Source organism: Mycteria americana, chromosome 1 (genome assembly GCF_035582795.1).
Source record: "Mycteria americana isolate JAX WOST 10 ecotype Jacksonville Zoo and Gardens chromosome 1, USCA_MyAme_1.0, whole genome shotgun sequence".
Taxonomy (NCBI): Eukaryota; Metazoa; Chordata; class Aves; order Ciconiiformes; family Ciconiidae; genus Mycteria; species Mycteria americana.
Genome location: NC_134365.1, coordinates 162,361,833 through 162,381,791, shown reverse-complemented (window position 1 = coordinate 162,381,791; position 19,959 = coordinate 162,361,833). Strand labels below are relative to the sequence as shown.

Below are 19,959 nucleotides of genomic sequence, written 5' to 3'. Positions count from 1 at the left end.
AAAAGGTAAGGGACGATAGCTTTGGCACGGGACAGTTTTCACTTGCCTTTTCCATTCCATGTGCTTCTCCATTAGTTGGACAGTAGATCAGATGAGAATTTCAGGAATTTTATTAAAACTGTTTGGGAACCAAAAGCCACTTTGTCCAGCTCAATTTGGCTTAGTCTGAGATCACTACAGACTAAGTGTCACTGAATATGGCTGCCTACAGCTGGACCTTCCACTGCCACACTGTGCTATGAGTCCTCTGCCCACCCCCTCTTCTGCACAAGAAGCAATACCTATCCTTTACCTGACTCATAAAAATGAAAAGAATCTCCTTGCTATTTTGGCACGGGTGGTGGTGTTTAGCAGTAATGGAGGTGAAGAGGCTTATGGCTGAGACTTTTCCCAGAGAAGACGATGTCTTTACTTTGTGTAGGCTTGAGGAGAGTCCTCAAACGGTATGCTACCTCATGTTTACAACAGCGATGCTTGCTACCATTGTTCCTTCCTTGCAGGATGATTTTAAGGTTTCAGTTTGTAGAGTCCTTGCTGCCCACTGGATGTGCCTTAGATTTATAGCTAAATTAATGCCAGTTGAAGGGATTGGAGTCTATGACACTGAATATTCATAAATCTCCTGTGAATAGTAATGTCTGCTTTCCTGAAAGGTAACATCTTCATGGGCAGCTGTCTTGATCGGAGGAAGATTTCAGCAAGGCAGATCTGCAGAGGATGACTTTTCATTGGGTTGATCTGATGGACTAGGGAAAGCCATCATTTCTGCTGTAGCAAGAGGTAAAAATAAGGGGTGTAAGGAATCAGGGTAGGGGTGGCACAACCCAGTAGTTAGGACCAGGACTCTCTAGGCCAGGGGTTAAACCAAAAGCATCAAGTTAAAGTCGAGTTAAACACTGTGCTGGGAGGCAAAATTGGAACCATGGGATTAAGTCAGTAGACTTAAGTTAGTCAGACTCAAGGCTGGTATGAGGAACTTCAGGCATAATGTTTTGAAGCATCAGGCAGGAAACAACTGCTCGAGCTGCCCTCCAGTCTCCTGGAAAACCACCTTCATTTCCAGGAGAAAAGTAGTGACATGTGCCAGATGTATGCGAGACTCTGCATTAGTAAATTAACAGGGCTGTAACACTCAGGCTTGTGCTGCCTCCTTTAATTGCCTGACATGCATATAGAATGCCAAATGATGTTCTCTAAAGGAAACGGAATGCAGATTATGCTTTGCAGCTCTTTGCACTATTGGTTAGCTGGTACCTATCATGCTGAACATCAGGAACTCAGTCCACAAGAGGTGAAGGGGCTGCTACTTGTGTAGTTCAGGTGCATGCCAGCAAAAGTCTGCAAAGTTGTGACAGTAGAGTAAGCTGTTGACCTTTTTCTAGCATCGTGTCTTGGACTTGTCATTCTTCTTTCTGAGACCTCATTTACAACAGCTTTTGAATTGGAAATAATTGTGAAGGAGGACCATGGCTTCTTTTATCTTTTATGCCCTTACACAGGGACAAACAATCCTATTTAAAAAAAAAAAAAAAATTCGCCACCATGCCACATTGATGTAGTGTAGCAATGGTTCAGACAACCATAGTTACTACAGAGTAATTCCCCCACACAACACAACATGGTGCACGTACGCACGCATACACACACTTGGAACTGAGTAGTTGAGGATAAAGCTAGACTATATAGCTGTGGTGTAAAGCACAATGTGTCCCACTGCATGAGTGATTTGACTGGGATCTCTTCTCTACAGTTCAAGTGTTGGTATCCATTGAGAGGTGATTCATTTCTGGCTGTCTTATGAGCACAGAAACAAAATAAAACGGAAATAGTCAATGTAACTCTTCATTAGTTGGCCCCGTGTCCCCCTTCACCTCCTCAAGACTAAAACAAAAAGGCCCTGGTTTTATTGCAGTATTTGTTAGGTTCTATTATCATATCCATTGTGAGAGGAGGAATGAAGGCAAATGCAAGCTTCTGACAAGTTCTTTGAACACCTTATCTATTCCCCTACCTCCACCAACTAACCTTGCTTGGCTGTTGGCTGCTGAGCTGCAGAAGGAAGATTTACTCTCTGAGGTAAAGCGTTGGTTTGATTTCAACCCTCATCTGTTTTTTGTTTTTTTGTTGTGTTCCCCCCTCGCCCCTCACTTGTAGTGAAAGTACCATGCTCACTACATGGTAAATCTCTTACCCTCAGTCCTTGTTCATTTTCTCTGATGGCTTGACCTCCTGGTTTTGTCATCCTACCCATTGGAGCAGAGATAGCCAATGTCCTTGTGATCCTTTTGGCTTCACATCATCTTCCCCAGTTGCACATACGGTGGTGAGCCTCAGGTGAAAGCAGCTAAGAGCCTGTAGCTCCATTCTGTGAAAAGACTGCTGCAGTTTACTGGGGTATGCATTAGTTCAAATAACACTTTCCCCCTGCCCCCTGGCCCTTTATTCTTTCTTGAACGGGGAAAACATAGTAGAGGCAATATATTGTCTGCTGGTTTTTCTATTGCGCGTGAGCAGCCATAGTGTTCCTAGAGTGCCACGGTTTGTTTAGACCTACCATCTGACTGCTCGCGTCTCTTCTTTCATGGTGGTTTCCACCAGAAATTTTTTGATACGAACGTAATCTGGAATCAATGATGGCTAGGCTCGTATAGACCCTTGTGAGGGATTTTAAACAGGTCATTTATTGCTGTGACACACTTGGTTTACTTTCCTTTTGTTCATCTGTAAAGTGACAAAAGAGCTAGTGATTAAATTGAGTTTGTTGTGGAGATATTGACTTGCATCTTGCCACTGGAACACCCTTCGCTAGGACTGTAGATATCGGCTATAGATCTTCTGCGAGGCTGTGTGTAAATACCACAGTGCAACAAGTACAGTCTACAGCTGAAGTTTTTTTGGTGGCCAGTAGCCTGGTATGCTTTCATACCATCTCCCCTCCTTCCCTGGAGTAACATGGTAAACGATGTTTTCAGGCCCAGGTTCCAGTGCAGACGGTCTTTCTTTGGTTATAGCGATAATGACAACTTTTTAAATAATTGCCTTACCAAAGTTCAATTGGTAATCAAAGAGGGTTGAGGCAGAGTGCCGGATTTGCTTTTCTCCCTTTGGAAAGTCTTCTTCAGATGTTTCTGCTGTTCTCAATAAAGACAGTATTTGCTGATTCAGGTTTGCTGAGCGGGCTAGGCTCACTGGCGTGTTCCAGCTGCTTTGCAGTGCTCTGCCAATGCAAACCAGCTGCAGGTCTGGCTTAACTCAAGCCAGGTTTATGGCTGGTTTGCATCACTGGAGCAGTGTAAAGTACCTGAAGCATGCCAGCTAATCTGGCCTATTGGTGAACCATTATAAATGACTTGTTTTTCTTCATGTTCTTTACATGTAACTTTATTTATAGTTAAAGCCTGTAGAAATTGAGTAGATTGTATCACTAAAAGACAGATTTTGTGTTCTAAACTAAAGTCTATAAATTAGAGGTTTTTTAAGCCAGAGTTTTTCTTCTTAACTGAAATAAAATTATCAAATTACACATTGCTCCTCTGCACTTGTCTGTTATGGATTTCTTTTAAGTTACACTGAGATTACAGTTGCCTGTTCTTGTTATAAGATGAAATAATGATTAGTCTGAGATCTAAAAGAGCAGGCTTTATAAGTTTTATTTTGCAAAATGTGGGCTCAGCTTTTATTCTAAATGCAGTAATTTTTTTCTAGTTTACTGAGAATGTATGCAATATTTGCATCATTATCAATATTGTCTGCAATTTACTGATTGAAAATATTTTGGAGATTTTGAGGGAGGAAGGAAATCAGCCAACCATGATTTTTATTCTGTTTATAGTAAAATATATAACTGAAATCATATATGTACCTTGATTAGCATGATGAGTGTTCAAAACATGCCACAAACATTAATCAGTAATTATATTACTCCTTGTATAGTAATAATTTTTTTTTTGGTAATCCAGCTCTTCTTCGGAGGCTCTAACAGAATGTTGAATGCATGATACATGTGTTTAAACAGACAGTATTATACAATGGAAGAATAACAGAAGTGTCATTACAGCTACTCTGTGTGTACCTACACTCGGGCTTTTTGCTCTTCACAGAAATATTCTTGTATAAGAATCATGGGATTTTTTTTATTTTATTTTTTTTTAAGTTTTCTTTCTGGATAACCATATTGACATTCAAGTCAGAAATTGTATTCCTCTGATCAGCTGTGTATTGGAAGAAAACATGACAGAATTTGCAAAGTTTTTCTGGACTTTGAGGCAAAACAATGAAGAATTAATTACTGCCTCATATTAATTAAGATAACAATGCAAAACCCTTCATTAGAAGCACAGGAAAAGTTCTTCCTTGGTCCTTGGAGAGAATATTATATGCAAGCCCTGTTGTGTGGGTTGCAAGGTGTCACTGGAATTTATATGCATTACTTGTCTAATTGCAGTAAATGTAGCATGTCCAGATAGGTTTAAAAGTTGGATGGCTGTTTGTTACTTGCTGGAAATCACTTGAAACCTTGCTACTCAGAGGCAGCTGTTCACAGGTCCTTCACCTCTCCCCAGAGATAGCTGGAAGGCTCTGTTGTTGGACCCTGTCTTTTATGGCAGAAGCAGTAAACATGACAGGTTGTTTGGGAGCCATCTGTTTTAAAATGGTTGCTGCTTTGTATGCAGTAATGAACTTGAGATCAGTTTTCTGTCTGTCTTCATAGTAACAGCCTTGTTTGGTGTCACAACAGGTGGAAGTTGATGGGATGAAACTAAACGTGACCAGCGAGTGGAACCTGGCTTCACCCTTATTGTCTGTCACCATTGATGGCACTCAGAGGACTATACAGGTAAACTCACCAATGCTTTGTTTGTAGAGCTGAGATAACCAGAAGCCTTTGGGTATACAAATAATACTGATATGTGGGGTCTAAACTTGCTGCATCGTAAAAATTATGTTACGTTGTGCAAATAACATCGTCTTTCTACTTGGAATACATCCAGAGCGTCAGTGGAGTGAACTTGTCTCAGACTTACTCCTCGAGGGTTTTGAACATCATTCATTTAAAGAGAAGTTGTTGCTTCTTTTAGCCAGAAACGTACCTCAGTTTCTAGTGTCTCTTTACTTAATGGCTGTGAGGAGAGACAGTTTCTTAATCACTTAAGAAATAAAGAACAGATTACTGTTTACAAACAGGTGGGGTCCTGCAGTAAAATTATTCTCTTCCTCATGTTTGGATTGTGTGGTTTTTCTACTTTGGGGCCTTTGCAGATTGAAAGTCGCAGGACAGTGCATCTCCTATGTGACTAGTTTTTATATATGCTTTTATGAAATAAGATAAGTTCCATGACTTGAAAAGAAGAATGTAGAAAACGTCCCAAACCTATGTGTTTCTAAGAAAAGAGGTCTAAAAAGATTAATGCACCTTGTTCCTCCTGACCAATAATGTGTTTGAAAACAACTCCAAACAAAAGGGTGTGCCTTTAACTGTCATGCAAATTTTCTGAAGGCAGTGCCGGTCAGGATTTATATATTTGTTGAAAAATCATTCATTTATAAATATCTATTGATCCTGGAAGTAGTGAAAGGAAACAAAAAAATAAAAACTTTTTGAGTTTTTAAAAGTATTTTTGTACATACTACATCTGTTTATTTTGTATACATTTATCAATAGTACAGTGGTCAGATTTCTGATAATTCACAGTGAAATACGTGAATTTAATTTTTCATTTTCACCCCGGTAAATTACCCAAATGGAAATGTTATTTTTGCTGTGACTGAATTTGAAAGACTGCAACTTGAAGATAAAAAATGTTGTATCTTTCAAGGATAGTATTGACTGAGAGTGAAATTTTCATAACATGCCCAAGTAAATTCTGGATTTAAGTTTTGTAGATTTCTTGGAAGGTTAATGCCAGCTTCAGGGCTTGCGTATATCTAAAATAATTTTGTATTCTAAACTGTATTTTTATATTTTAATACTGGTTCATTTCACTGCTATTTTGTAAAGGAAATTCCTGATTTTGAGTAGGAAACAATATCGATGTATGAACATATAAAATCTGTCTAGGAGAAAAACATTATATTTAGAACAGATAACCGTATTCAGAAGGCCTCATTGCAAAGTATATAATAACTATGGCGGGATACAGGTCTCCATATACTCACAGTAGTAAGACCAGTTAACGAAAAGTGTCATATTTGAACTGGCACATAAAATTAGTTTCAAAATTGATGATTGTGAGATCTGAACATGCTTTCTTCTAGGAGCTGAGCCAGCAATAGTGTTACTTGCACTCCCTGACTATGACCGAATTGTATGAAATACTGCAGGGCTAGCCACAGCAACAAGCAATGAGCTGGCTGCACGGTATCTATCCAACAGAATGTGGAATAAGCACATATGTTGTTTCTTTCTCAGATGTTATCTATAAGTCTTTGCTTTTAGCAAAGAAACCCAGTAGCTTGAGAAGTTATTAATCTTTTAGTGTATGTATGTAAATTTATGGGAACCTTAAACTTGACCTCTGATATCCGCTCACTGGAATCTAAATTGGTTTTTTGGTTATATATTTCTCTAGACTTGCCCCGCTGCAAGAACCAAATTAGACAAGTGTATTCCTGTAGGTCAATTTGTCTCCAAAAGCAATTGACCCCTGAGTCTTGAAGTATCTTCTTTCAGCAAGATTTAGCCCTAGAGCCATTTAAGCAACAAATATGGATGAATCGAATAATTCCAGCTGTGCTTTATTAATTTTCAGCCAATCTAATTTCTCTTCATAGTTGGTTTCATTCTTCTAAATTTGCTCAACCAAATACAGTCTTTGTGAACATTGTATTTCTTTGAAGGTTTGATTTATGCACCTTCGGCTCGATCCTGCAGTCTGGCCCCGGTCCAGCAAAGCACTTAAGCATAGGAGCAGGAAATAAATAATTTTAAAATGTTTTGGTTTAAAATGTATGTATGTAAATTATAGTCTAGACATTCAAATTGTTGCATATCTGTCGCACATTTAAAAATAAGTAATTAAGCATGCTCCTGTGTTTCCACTCCTCTGCTAAAGGCTCAATGTGTATTAGAGCAAAGCAGAGCACCAACTCTGCTACGGAGTTAAGAAGACCTATGAGTTTAAAAAACAGGTTTTCTAAGACTGTTTCTAGAGTACGGGACCTGGGAATACATCTGAGCGCCTGAGAAGAGGTACGTGCCCTGGTCACAGTCTGTCTAGGGCATATCAGGGCACAACTAGGATGCGTGGCAGCCCCCTCCCTCCCGCTTTTGTTTCCTTTGCGAGGAAGCCCATCTGTGTGCGGCAGATGGGCGCTGTGGAGTGCCTGGCCAGGTCCCCAGATGATAGAGGGACCAAAACCCTGGGGTATACTGCAGGTCCGTTTGGCTGCAGCATAAAGGCTCTGAAATCTTTGTGCTGCTTTGGATTACTGTGAAATCTATAGGAAGTTATAGAAGGCGATGAACTGATGAAAACTTGGGATCATTTGAACAAGAGATTTCTATGATACAGTCTCTGGGGATGAGGGTGTGGGCAGACCCCATAGCATTTCTTGAAGTACGCAGATTCCGTCATGGTTTTTGTTGTTGTTTTCAGTAATTCCTCAGCTAATCCCAGTTTCTCAGCATTTTCCCCACTAGACTCTACCTCTTATTTGGAGAGGCTGAATTTAACGATTTGTGAAGTGTAGGATTTTGTTTACCAAGCAAATGAAATTTTTGTGTGCAGAAATACTTTGCCAAAATGGTTTCCCCGACCTGTTTCCAAAGATGTTAGTGGCTCAGAATCTGATTTACACCTAGCTCTTGTGGTTTTGGAATCTGCCTTTGCTGAAAATCAGAGAAGTAACTATAGGCATGTGGTTACAATATGTCTTCCTGAGGATTCAGATTTGAAGGGATTGGCTGTTATTTAATTGAAAATACATATTTAAAATACATTTATATATAAAACATAATTTGAATATGGTATAGCCTTCCAGGCAATATTTAGAGTAAAAATAACCAAATAAATTAGGTGCTTAATGATTCCTGTGAAGAGCGAGTGGAGAAGAGGAGGCTGGTTGAGTTGTGGAAAAGAACCATAAGAACTCCAGTGGAAACTGGAAGGCAGAATGGTGGTTCAGAATGGTATCCTGGAAAGTAACGACAGTTGGAAGAAAGGCAGCAGGTATATTTTGGGACAATGAGGGCATTTTTATCCCTCAACCTCTGCTCCCATGTACAAGCAAGCTGGATTTCAGTGAGCCCTGTGCCTGCAGAAGTTGTTGTCTATGATATCTTCTCTCTCTCCATGCATATGAACTGGGGAGGAGGTGGAAGGAGAGAAGGAAATAAGTTGTCTTTTCCATAGAGCTGAACATTTCCTTTTATTCCCTCATGTGAACCAGAATCTAAGAGGACCTCAAGATAAATCAAGAATCCATGAAGTCCAACAGGTGGATGTGAACCTAAATGCACGTCTGTCCTTACTACAGTCAGGTTGCAAGTAGGTGCCTTCTACTGGGACAATGCGCAGGAAGGTCAGGTATCTGCAGAGAGGGCAGGTTGCCCAAGAAAAAAAATGCCTGTAGGAGGCTGCTTTATGGAAACACCACATGGACAAATTTTACAACTCCTTAGTGCTGTTAAATGCTCTGCTTTGATTAATCCCATCAACAAACACTCAACCCATCCTTATATACCATTTACTGGCAGACAGTTCCCTATAGCAAAAGGTTTCTGAGCCAGAATAAATTGTCACCATCTTTTGCCAACACTTGTACCTCTTTGTCATATCGTATGCACACAGTCTTTCCACTGGCATATTGTCGGCCCACACGGGTTTCACAGCTCTGCTAGCTTGCTGTAATGAAACCTCCCACCCTCTAAAGGTAGTGCAGGCATTCTGCCTGGAGCCTGGAAAACTCTTGGTGGCTTTTGGCAGCTTCAGCAAAGTGATTTTACAATGGCGCTAGTGATGCCTCCTCTTTATATTTCCTGGCTTTCAGAGGATTGGTCTCTGCTGATCTGAAGCTCTGTAGGGCATAGACAGAACTCAATTGGACAAGGTCCTGAGTAGCTCAATATTACTTTGACATTAGCCTTGCTTTGAACAAGGGAATACGACTACCTGATTTCCAGAGGTCCCTTCCAGCCTAACTGTTCTGTGACTCTGTTGGACATCCCAAACTCTACGGTAAAAAGGTCTTTATCAGTCACAGCAAGGTGTAATTAAGAGAGTAATGGAGTTACTAAACAAGAATGTGATCCTGTAAGCTGAAATCATCAGTCTCAAGCTTCAAGTGTTTTTGTGAATGAAATAGATGAAGATTTATCAGTGGAGTTTTCTCTGCTTATAGCGTTATGGGGAATTCAGTGATAGCATCACTTATTATTTTTTCATTTAATGTATTTATTGCATCAACAATTGCAGCAGGAGGAGTATATTCTACGTCCTGGGATATGACAAATGTAAGTGCTTCTCTGATACAATGCTGCTTTTGATTATTATTTTGGTTTATAAGAACAGAAAAAAATGAAAATGCTATAGGTTATGAGGCCTTTGTTCCTGGGAATTGTCTGACATTCTGGGAAATGTCTGACAGGAGAACAAAGACTATGCCCAAGTATTCATTTCCTTCAACCCTGTGGAGACTTTTTTCAAACATGTGTAATTTTTTTTAGAAAAATTACCTATATATATTTTTTTTACTGTTTTGAGATCTCAGATGTAATCTGTGATAATGATATATTATATAGGTTTCAGGTCTAAAGTACCGTTACTTCAGCACTCTCATTTTCTTAAACCCTGAAAATTATTTTGGGAAGCTTTAGTGAGCGGTGTACATGAAGACTGCTTGACAGTCCGTTCTTTAGTGCTGTGCAATTACTGCATACACTCTGCTGTTGTCATTTACCCACGATTTCAGAATTATTTTTGCTAGGTTGTCTCTAGAAGAGGGGCACACAATGATTTGCAAACGGGCAGACATTTGGATATACTATATCCAAATAGCTATACTGTTGGGTAAAAAAAAGCCAGAGTGTGAGTCCCAGCACTGGATTCCTGATGGCCCGTATTGATTAATCGGTGACTCGCTCCCTGGCTTTGTTTCAGCCTTTCCAGTGATGGCTGACTTAGACAAATCTGGTATAGATTTATACCATGCTGTATAGACCCAAGCAGTGGGACTGAGATAGTCATTGCCATTTGGCTTTGGGACCAGGCATCAGTCCATGGCCCTCCTTTATTTAGCAGTACAGAAACACAGGCTGCCCCTGTTTTCCTCTTTGCTTGTCCAGCCACAGTCATCTGAGAAAACAGAGCTCAGCCTTGAAACTCCAAAAATGATCAGTGGATATGATACAGAGGAACTGATATTTATCGCCTCACTTGACAGTCTCTTGGCATTTGAGACAAGTACAAACAAGGACTCAAATATCCCAGGTAGAAGACAAATACAAAAGCCTATTGCATACAGCGTAGCATGCCTTGCTGTGTTTCAGGCTTCTAAATTTTTTCAAGTGTTAATATCTCTTGGTCAGGACACTGTTATTGTTGTTTCCCTGCAGTTGCACAAAGAGAACCATAGATTTTGGCAAGTTGCTTGTTGCAGACTTATTGCTAATTATCAGCCTAATAATTGCTGTGGCAGTGTCCTTTAGTTTCATTTTAATTCCTCCTAGTTCCTGTATTGGAAGAGACCATGAGCAGTTGATCCTTACCCACTGTGTCCATGCTGCTTGTATCCTCACTCAGTTGCCTCTCTTCAGTGGTGCAGAGTTGTTCCTTGCAGAGAAGTCTGTCTGTATGCTTATGTTGCTCTCTCAACATCTTCTGTTTCTGTTTTCTCCTTTCTGAGCTGTGGGGACCAGAACTGTGCTCAGTGTTAAAAGCATGGGCAAAACTTAGACTTCTACCATAACTTAATGGTGTTCACTGATTTGTTATCTCTTCTCATTAATCATGTCAAATGTTTCCGTTGGCTTTTTTGACCAAAATCAAGTATGGAGCTGATGTTGAATTATCACTTCTGGTTGGTAATGGCTGGGGAGGAAACCATATGGGCAAGGAAAAAAAGATAAACTCTTGGCGAGGAGGCTTTACCAGGAAACTTTGAAGCTGTGCCACGTTCTAGAGCACAGATATTGAGGTCCTGGTGTCACCCTTGGCAAACGGCATAGCTGTTCTTGTGGGTGGAGGTGGATCCTTCCCAAAGGATCAGACACAGAAGCAGAGAAAAGTCCTATTTAGAAAGAATTCTGAAACTTCATCAGCATACATGTTTCAATGCATATCTCCTAGGTGTACTTGGAAAGACCTGAGTGATCTGCTTTAGATAATTATTAGATGATTCAACTTGCTGAGTTTGTGAAAGATTCTGTACAAGAAAATCAGTAATTGTACCACTTAGGTTTCATCTTTTGATCATGGGTGATCTAAGGATGGACTGAGACTTCCTTTGTTTCCAAGGGTTGCTGGGAAAGGGAAGGTGTATAAAAGCTGGCCTTTTCTCTGCTTCTTGCTGTAATTGCCAATAATGCATATTAAAACAAATATTGTTATTATGGCTTCATTGACATGGGTGTTTGTCAAAATTTTTAAAATTATTAATTTTTAAAATGAGCCCTGAATACACATTTGCCTATATGACAGCAGCACGGCCAGCTCCTGAGTCATGAAGCCTTTAAAAATATCGGTTATCCTTTACTGTCGTATCAGAGTATTTGTGCTAACGTCTACTTTAAATAGCAAGTACCCGAATCTCATGAGCAGTCCGCAATTTGTGTGAAATCAGTTTAACTCAAGGCTGACTCCACACTCTTGTCCATGGTTTGAACAGAGAATGTGTGAAGGGAAGGGGGAAATTCAAGGAAATAAAAGATCATGAAATTACAGACTATTGCTGCCTTTTTTTTTTTTTAATTGAGCAGCAGAAGCAAAAAGCACATACCACCACCCTTACTGATTCTTTCATGAAAATGATTTTTTTTTATTTTTTTACACCCCCCCCCCCCCACCCCCACCCCCACCCCCACCCCTTCCCCCAGCTGGGAAGGAAATGAGTGATCAACTGCTATGCCTAATCAATCCCTCTGGAATTTATTGTCCACTTTTCAGAGAGAGGTCTCCCACAATAAAGCTCTATCTACAAACATCATACTTCTCCCTTTCTTTAACCTAATGGGATTAGTAATATCCTGTGCTACTCAAGGGGTTAATCAAATAATGTTAGTTGTCACAGTATCTTATGCCATTATTTTTTCCGAAGGAGCTATAAATTTTAATGACAGACAATATTCAGGTTGAATAACAATAAGGATTCTATATGTGTCCAAAGACCAAAGCATTGTATTCAGTTGTTGACAGAGATTGTAATTTTATGATATCTAAACCTTGAAAGACAAGGAACGGTTCTCTTGACTGTGGTAACACATTCAGAGAGCAAAGGGGAAGGAAGAGGAGGGACATCAAAGAGCGAGAAAGGACTGTGGATCCTGCAAAGAATCTGTCTCAGGGCAGTCACAGTCATTACCAGATCTAGAATCACATGGCAGTGTATTACCTGCACAGTGTCCTCCTATAAGAGCAAAACACATTACAGCATGTGAAAACAAGGGTAAAGTTTCTAAAAGTCTTAGCCATTTTGTGATTTAATGTAATAACAGCGAAAATTTAGAAGTTCACAGGGAGGACTCAGCTCCTCATTATTGTAAATAATTGTAAATAGCTGGAAATGTTGGGCTGGAGTAAATGTCTTTTAGATTCATTCTTTATCAACACCAAATAAACAGTCTTTCCTGTGGGGGATTTTTTGGTGTGGTGGTTTTGGTTTTTTTAGTTGTTGTTGTTTGTTTGGGGGGGTTTCTGTTGTTGTTTTAAAGCCTCTCATCCACTGCTTTATAACCCCTACCTACCTCAGAGGCTTAGAGGAGCACATTGGCCTTCTTGGAAGGTGCTCTGTGTATATATAATAGCAATACTGAAGTGGTATTGTTACTAAACATTTGCATGTCTAAAGCTTGGCAAAAGGAAGTAACAAGTGATATGAACATTGGATATCACCTAAAGAAATATTGGGAAGGATCTGTTTTTCCATTTTTCTGTTTATGGGAGGACAGAAATTCCTAAGTCACCTACGGTAAATCCCAGGCATTAAGAGAGTGGTGGTTCTTTTAAAAGTAGTAATGTGGTGCCTCAGCCTCTGGTAAAGGTGCAGTTTCTTTATGTGGATTGATGCCCCGTAAGCCGTTCACGCTGTGTTTAACATCTGTATTTGTACTGGTGGGAACAGATTCCATTTAGTCCCTGGGAAAGCACTGAGGTAGCTTGCAACAGGTGCCAGGGAGGCCAGTATCTCAGCATCCTGGAAGGAGCCCTTTTAAAGGGAAAGACTACTTCAGCATAGTACCACTTAAGCCAGTCTTAGAAATCTTTCACATGTCAAAATGCTTCATACACAGCAGGACTTGATCATCTCATTCCCCACTGGCTGGCTGCTGCCCTTGTAAGAAGCTGGAAAATGTGGACGTGCCTGAGGAAGAACAGCTACCTGAGGCTTCATTTACTGTGAAGCACAACCTAAAACTGATAATGGCTAGGACCATAGGCTAGGGCCAATGGCTAGAGCAGCACTCAAAATCAAGCTGAGTTTCCATCTGTAGTTTAATACACTAAGGGGAGGAAATGATGGTACCATCAGTGGAGAACGCTAAATTGTGACAAAAGTAGTGATCCCCCAAGTGGAAGGTCTTGCGAGGCTGCACACGTCTGAATATATAGTGCAATGCGGACAGTCTCCAATGTACAAGAAAGCCTGGTCATATCTGGGATGGTGACCAAGTCTGGGATCACATCTCTGGACTGGGATTTTGCACAGTGGAAAGGGAGTGCTGAAATGAAGTTCTCCTTTCTGCAGAGGTTCTAGGAGGAGAGGGAAAAGGAGATTGATAAAGCCAAACCAATCCTCACATTTTGACTGGAAGATGACTTCATGGTTTCACAGCTGCTTCTGCAGCTTTCTCCTCCTCCCTGACCCAGCCATGGGACTCCGAAGATGGGAGTGACATATGTGGATGATGGAGCTTTCCACATGTCCAAGCACCCGCACGTACACAAAATGTCATAGATGAGGCACTAGCAGATGAATCTGCTATAACTTTGCAAGGTAAAATACTGTGGTTTTTTTCCCCTGACTTCCCTATTGTGGTAATAATTTGGTTTTTTTAATTAAACCTGTCTGGAGATGATTCTGGCCTGTATTTTGCTAGGTTGAATTTTCAAGAATTTATAAATATTGGCCCCAAAGTGGATAGCATTCTCCATTTGAAATTCATGGCATAAGATGTTCAGAATTTCTGGTAGTGAGCAGTTGAGATGAAGCAATAGGGCCTACAAGAACTGCATTCTGAAAAACAGCACCATGCTGGGAAACCGCACAGTGCTTCACTCAAAATTTTATCAATAGTCTTCTGTAATGATTTTTAGATACTTATCAGTGGGTTTTCTGGGCTTTTTTTTTTTTAATTTTTTTGTGGGTTGTTTTTTTTACCCTGTATAGTCTGATACATGTTGTCCAACTGTTAATGTAGTCGTGCCATGGCTTGAAAAAGTTGCAAAAAACGTTGGCCAAGTGACAATCTGTACATTTTCTCTAACAAATGGTCTCCAGCTTTACTTTCAACAAATAAAGTCGGTATATAGTAGTTCAAGATAAATGTGTTTGGGAAACTTTAATACATTATTTCCTTTGCCAGTTCATATTCATTTTGACTTGACACATTACTTTTTCATTTGTAAGGAAAGCAAAAAAAATTGCTTTTGGTCTGTTGGAGTTTCTTTGTTTTGGTATCGTTCCTTCCCTGCAGCTGCTCCCCTTCAGTAGGTTGGAGAGCCCAACATACCAGGTTTGTGGAAAATACTCTGACATCTTGTTGTTGTCTAATAACGTCTATGTCAGTTTAGAATCTCTTTCAATAATATATATTTTATGTTTGGCTGAGCTTCTTTATCCTTCTTCATGTAAAGGTTGTTATCATTTTTATCTGCAAGTGCTCATCCACTGCAGGCTTAATGCAAAGCTGATTGTAACTCTACTGCATCTTACGATGAATAGATCATTGATACCCAACTAAGTGGAAATAATTTTCTATGGCAAAGCAGAAGAATTTAAAGTCATATCCCACTAACCTCTGGTAATTTACTGGGATTTACAGATTAAAATGATTATTTGTGAAATGACTGTGGTGTAGCATGCACTTAAGATAGAGGAGGAAAATCAAACATGTTTTGTATGATTGTATACACTTGTCTATTTTTACATGCGTGCATAAGCATTTTGTTTGTATATACATAGCATATGCAGTATATAGCATACTGTAACCTGTGTGTGTAAAAATACATATAATATTTATGTAACACTCACACCCATTTGACAGCTTTGAGACTGCAGATGGATTTTTTGAAGTTGCGATTTCTTTTTTTTTCAGATTTGATTTAGCTTGTTACTTTCTCATAAGGAAAAAAATTATACTTTTAACTCACATTATGCTAATTAAGTTAGTCTGAAGCTCTATCAGTGGAATCAACCAGAGGAGCATCGGTTATATCTAAGATCACGTAATTGATGCCAGCAATGTAATTTTACTGTATTGACAGGTAAACATACAGTGTTGTTTTGTCTTTGTTCAAATGGTAGACTTCCCTTGCTTTTCAGTGCAAACCTCCTAGTAAATAATTTGCAATTTATTAGGAAAACAATGACAAGGCATATAATTAGTTATTCTCTTTTGTTACCTCTATTTGATTACTTTCCTGCTATCACATGCAATATGAAACCATCTATTATGAGGTATAGAATATGTAAATATCTAACTTTACAAGAGAAACTGGAGACTGGTCCCTTTTCTAAAGAGGTGGGAAATAAAAGAATAATTGTTAACCATGTCCTTTCATTTTCTTGAAAACATCAATTACATTTACAAATCCCAGAAACACAAGCCCACCAGTGGAACAGAAATAACTCCTTTCAATATGCTTCAAAAAATCTAATCACATCTAACAGCTGAAATTTATTTACAACTGTAATTTGAAACATTAATTATGATAATGTGCTGACTTCTTTTGTAACATGGTTCTCAAAAGCCTGGCAGTTCTCTTTTTGGTCTTGATGTAACATATGTTTTGTGACTTGGAGTATTTCTCTACCTTTCTTTCTTGTTTTTGTTTTTTGAAATATACCCAGAAAAGAGATTTCTTTTTCTCTCTGTTAACTGTTTTCCTCACCTTCCCCCTTATTATTTTTTTCCCCCCCTCACTGGCTGTTAATTCAAGAGATGGATTTTAGTGCTGACGCTGACTCTTGATGCTGTTGACAGCTGAATGTAATGCTTTGTATTTTGGACACCGCAAACAGTAGCAGTGAGGATTTGCTATACTGTGATACCAGTGTACTTCAACAGTGTCAGAGCAGGAAAAAGGCTGCTTGTATCTTTGGCTTGTCTTGAGACTATGGCTTTAGAAGGTGCCTTCTTGATACACATATACATTTGGCTTTATTAAATTATTTTTGAAAGGGCTTGGTTATTGCTATGCTAGCTTATTTAATTGTGAGTAAAGAGAATCTGTGTGAGGAAATACTTTCATGATTTGGTTTTCAGTTGTGAAAAATAAGTCAAGTTGTCAAGATACCTGGCTTTACTTTGAAAGCCTTTAAAGAAAATGACAAAAGGGCTCTATTTTTCTTTTTTTGTTTTGTTTTGTTTTGTTTTTTAAGTTGTGTTTTTCTATGTGATGGGGAGATTAGCCAAAAAAAAAAAAAAAAAAGGAATTTTTATTAGGACATGAAAAGGTCTCTAATGACCCTTGAAAGTGGACAAAAGGGTAGCACAATAAGTGACAGAACTCTAACGAGGGTGGAGGGCATTCCAGGAAAAAAAGAAATTAAATCCTTTAATTTTTTTCGGCTTGACATTTTCTGACAGCTTATCAAGTGGTTGGGACTTGTTTGTTTTGGCATGCACTTCATTCATTGTAGGCAGCCGGTACTTTGTTCTTCTTTGTGGTTTCCAAAACCTGATTGTGTTTATCCTAGACTGTGGGAAAAGTGTATATTCCTGTTTCCTTTATAAAAGTAAACGTCAGGTTTTGTATGAAATTTTATTTCCCATATTTTCCATCCCATTAATCATTATTGTTGAAATATGTCAGGCTTTGGCACATCATCCTTTGTTTTCATATGATTGTACAGATTGCAGTGTCAGTGTGTGACCTGTTAAGTCAAAAAATAAGCGTGTTTGGGCTGTAGTAATTATTACTTCATAAAATGTAGCTGAGGAATATGCACCATTATTGAAAAGGGACCAGGATTTAATTTATTGCTATTAAAATTGTTTCAGGGGATATCTAGCTATTGTTGTATAGCACTTTCTCACTTAGTCTAGAGAAGACAAGACTAAAGGGAGCCGTGATAATGGCTCTTCACATACTTGTAGGTAGCTGTAAAAAGAAAGGGAATAATCTGTGTTTCCTGTCTGTGATGAAAAAGAGGAGAATTAATGCGTTGCAGTTGCAGTAAGGGTTATTTTAGTCGGATATGATGAAAAAACTTCCTTATCATAAGGGTGCTGAACACTGGGATAAATTGCTTAGGGAGACTGTGAGATCTCGGCAATTGAACGATTTTAAGAATGGGTTAGACGCACATCATTTGGGAATGACACAGGTGTGTGTTGTTCTGGGGGGGGTGGGTACTAGACTAGAAGATCTCTCAGGATGATTTGCAGCCCTGTTCCTAGGATTTGTTGTCTTTAAAATGCTGAAGATCTCCATGCAGCTCTTTGTTTGCAAGTTATACTCACCTTCTCAAATCTGTGCTTCTGTACTTGTATGTACACCTGGCATTGTGTAACTTTAGGGCTACATTCCATGACTAGGGCCCTGATTTTGGGTCTATATGTGCTGTAATTTAACAGCGGGGAGAAAAAGGGAGAAAAAACTTTTCATGTTGAAGGAAGAGACGATTCACAAGAAGAAAGAATTCTTTGTGCGTTTTGCATATTTAGATTACGGATAATACTGTGTTAAATCAATAACATTTTCTTCTGCATTGTCTTGTGGCTTACTGACAACGTAATATTTGAAGACTGTTTAATAACTTCAATCAACTCCTGAACCACAGTAGGTGACCAGACATTTCATAAGGTCATTTTTTCCCCCCTGTTTTCAAAGTAGCATCATTGGAGGTTTGCATTTTAAAAAGAGATTAAAATGTCTCTCATTAGGAGAGAATGAAGATAACACTAAAGGTGAGTAACAGGAATACAGAATCACAAACGTTTAGAGATGGCAAAAGCCTCATTATTCATGACATTCGTATTTCTGCAAGCCCAAGGTTGTTCTGTGTTGTACTTGGCCATATTTGTTTTCATTGTTCTTCAGAAATAAATTTTATTGAGTTGACTGAAACAAAACCAAAATCTGAGCTGAAGTATGAATTAGACCTCTAGTACTGAAATTCTTGAAGGAAATGGTTATATTTTATCTATTTTGTGTATAGTTTTGTGTACTCGATTAGTTTGATTACTTTACAGTGATGTGACAGAAAGAAAATGGAATGGTTTCAAATTCTGGAGAAGCTTCTAATCAGTTTTTACATCTGTTATTTTTCAGCGGCTTTCTCGGAATGCCTCTGGAGATACGAGCATTCAGTTTCTAGGCACAGTGGTAAGTATGTATAACTATTGTCAAGAGTTATGTTGGTAGAAGAATATAATCTAAACAGAAAATACGTAAATGACACTGGCAGCACATTTATGCTTGTATTTGTGAAGGTTAGTATTATGTGTAAATATTCTGAGCTTAACAGCTGAGTTTAGGCAAATTTCTGAAGCTAACTTCCAAGGCACGGTGCACAGTATCTGCATTCCATACTTCAAATGATTTAAGTCTGCATCTGTTTCATTTACAAGGGATTTAAGAGTAGCTGGTTGTAGACTTGTAAGTTTATTGCAACATGCTCAGGTTTGATCCCCATCAGGATCAAACCCACTCTTCCCGACCACCTTAACTTTCTGATCTCTGTTGCTTGACCATACCACATACGCTCACGTCCCATCAGTAACTGTCTTATAAAAAGACTGTATAGTGATGCAAAGTGTTCTGTGGTTCTCCTAAATTCTGTTTGTTGGAGAGAAGTACGTTTAAAATCCTAATCAGATTTTACACCACTGGACAGAATTTACTCAGTAAAATAGATTTTTTTTGGTCTGCTATTATCTTGAACAATCATGTACAGTATAGAAACTAAAGTTTTGTGTTAGGTGATGGATGCTTATAAACATATATGTGATTGAAGAAGCATTGAATTCCATGATTTGCATGATTAAAATGCAGTCATTGAATTTTTTCAAGTTCCTTATGCACCTAAAAATAGTTCTGAAAATGAAATAAAATTGAAGTGTCTTCTAAAGTAAGTTGTGCTGATTGCTGCCAACAGGTTTACCTGTAGTGACATTAACAGTGAAAAGCCTAGGAATGAAACATTCTTGTTTGAATTTAGTCCTGACATCTCTGTGCACTATGTGTTTTGGACAAAAGTAGATTAAGATTGCATACGATAATGCTTCCATTCTACTTACTTATTAGTTCTTCTGCAAGCCTTATGAAACCATTTTTTGGGAGGTATAACATGGTAAGAGTAAACTTAACAAGAATACCTGTAGACTTGCATGTTGTTTTTTAGAGATGAAAAGTGCCCCTAATATTTTTTGCTTCTATAAATATATCTCTATATATGCATATACATTTATTTGTCTTATTCAATATCAAGCAGAGCGGCAGTTACAAATAAGACATAAAATAAAAGTTTTGTTCCGCACTATTCTATTTGTAATGATGCTTGAGCTCTGGAGTTGCATCCTGCGTATGCGAGATTGCTGCTAGCTGACTATCTGATAGTCTTTGTGTGAGAAGAAAATAA

General features: G+C 38.8%; 1 protein-coding gene across 1 annotated transcript in view; it reads left to right on the top strand.

Moving 5' to 3' along the window:
* Positions 1–19,959, top strand: part of PCCA (propionyl-CoA carboxylase subunit alpha) — a 299,930-nt gene that overhangs the window by 220,600 nt on the left and 59,371 nt on the right. Inside the window, exons 20-21 of the mRNA XM_075526371.1 lie at positions 4,739–4,837; positions 18,651–18,704. Of these exons, the coding sequence (XP_075382486.1) occupies positions 4,739–4,837; positions 18,651–18,704 (153 nt within the window). The remainder of the gene's footprint in view (positions 1–4,738; positions 4,838–18,650; positions 18,705–19,959) is intronic.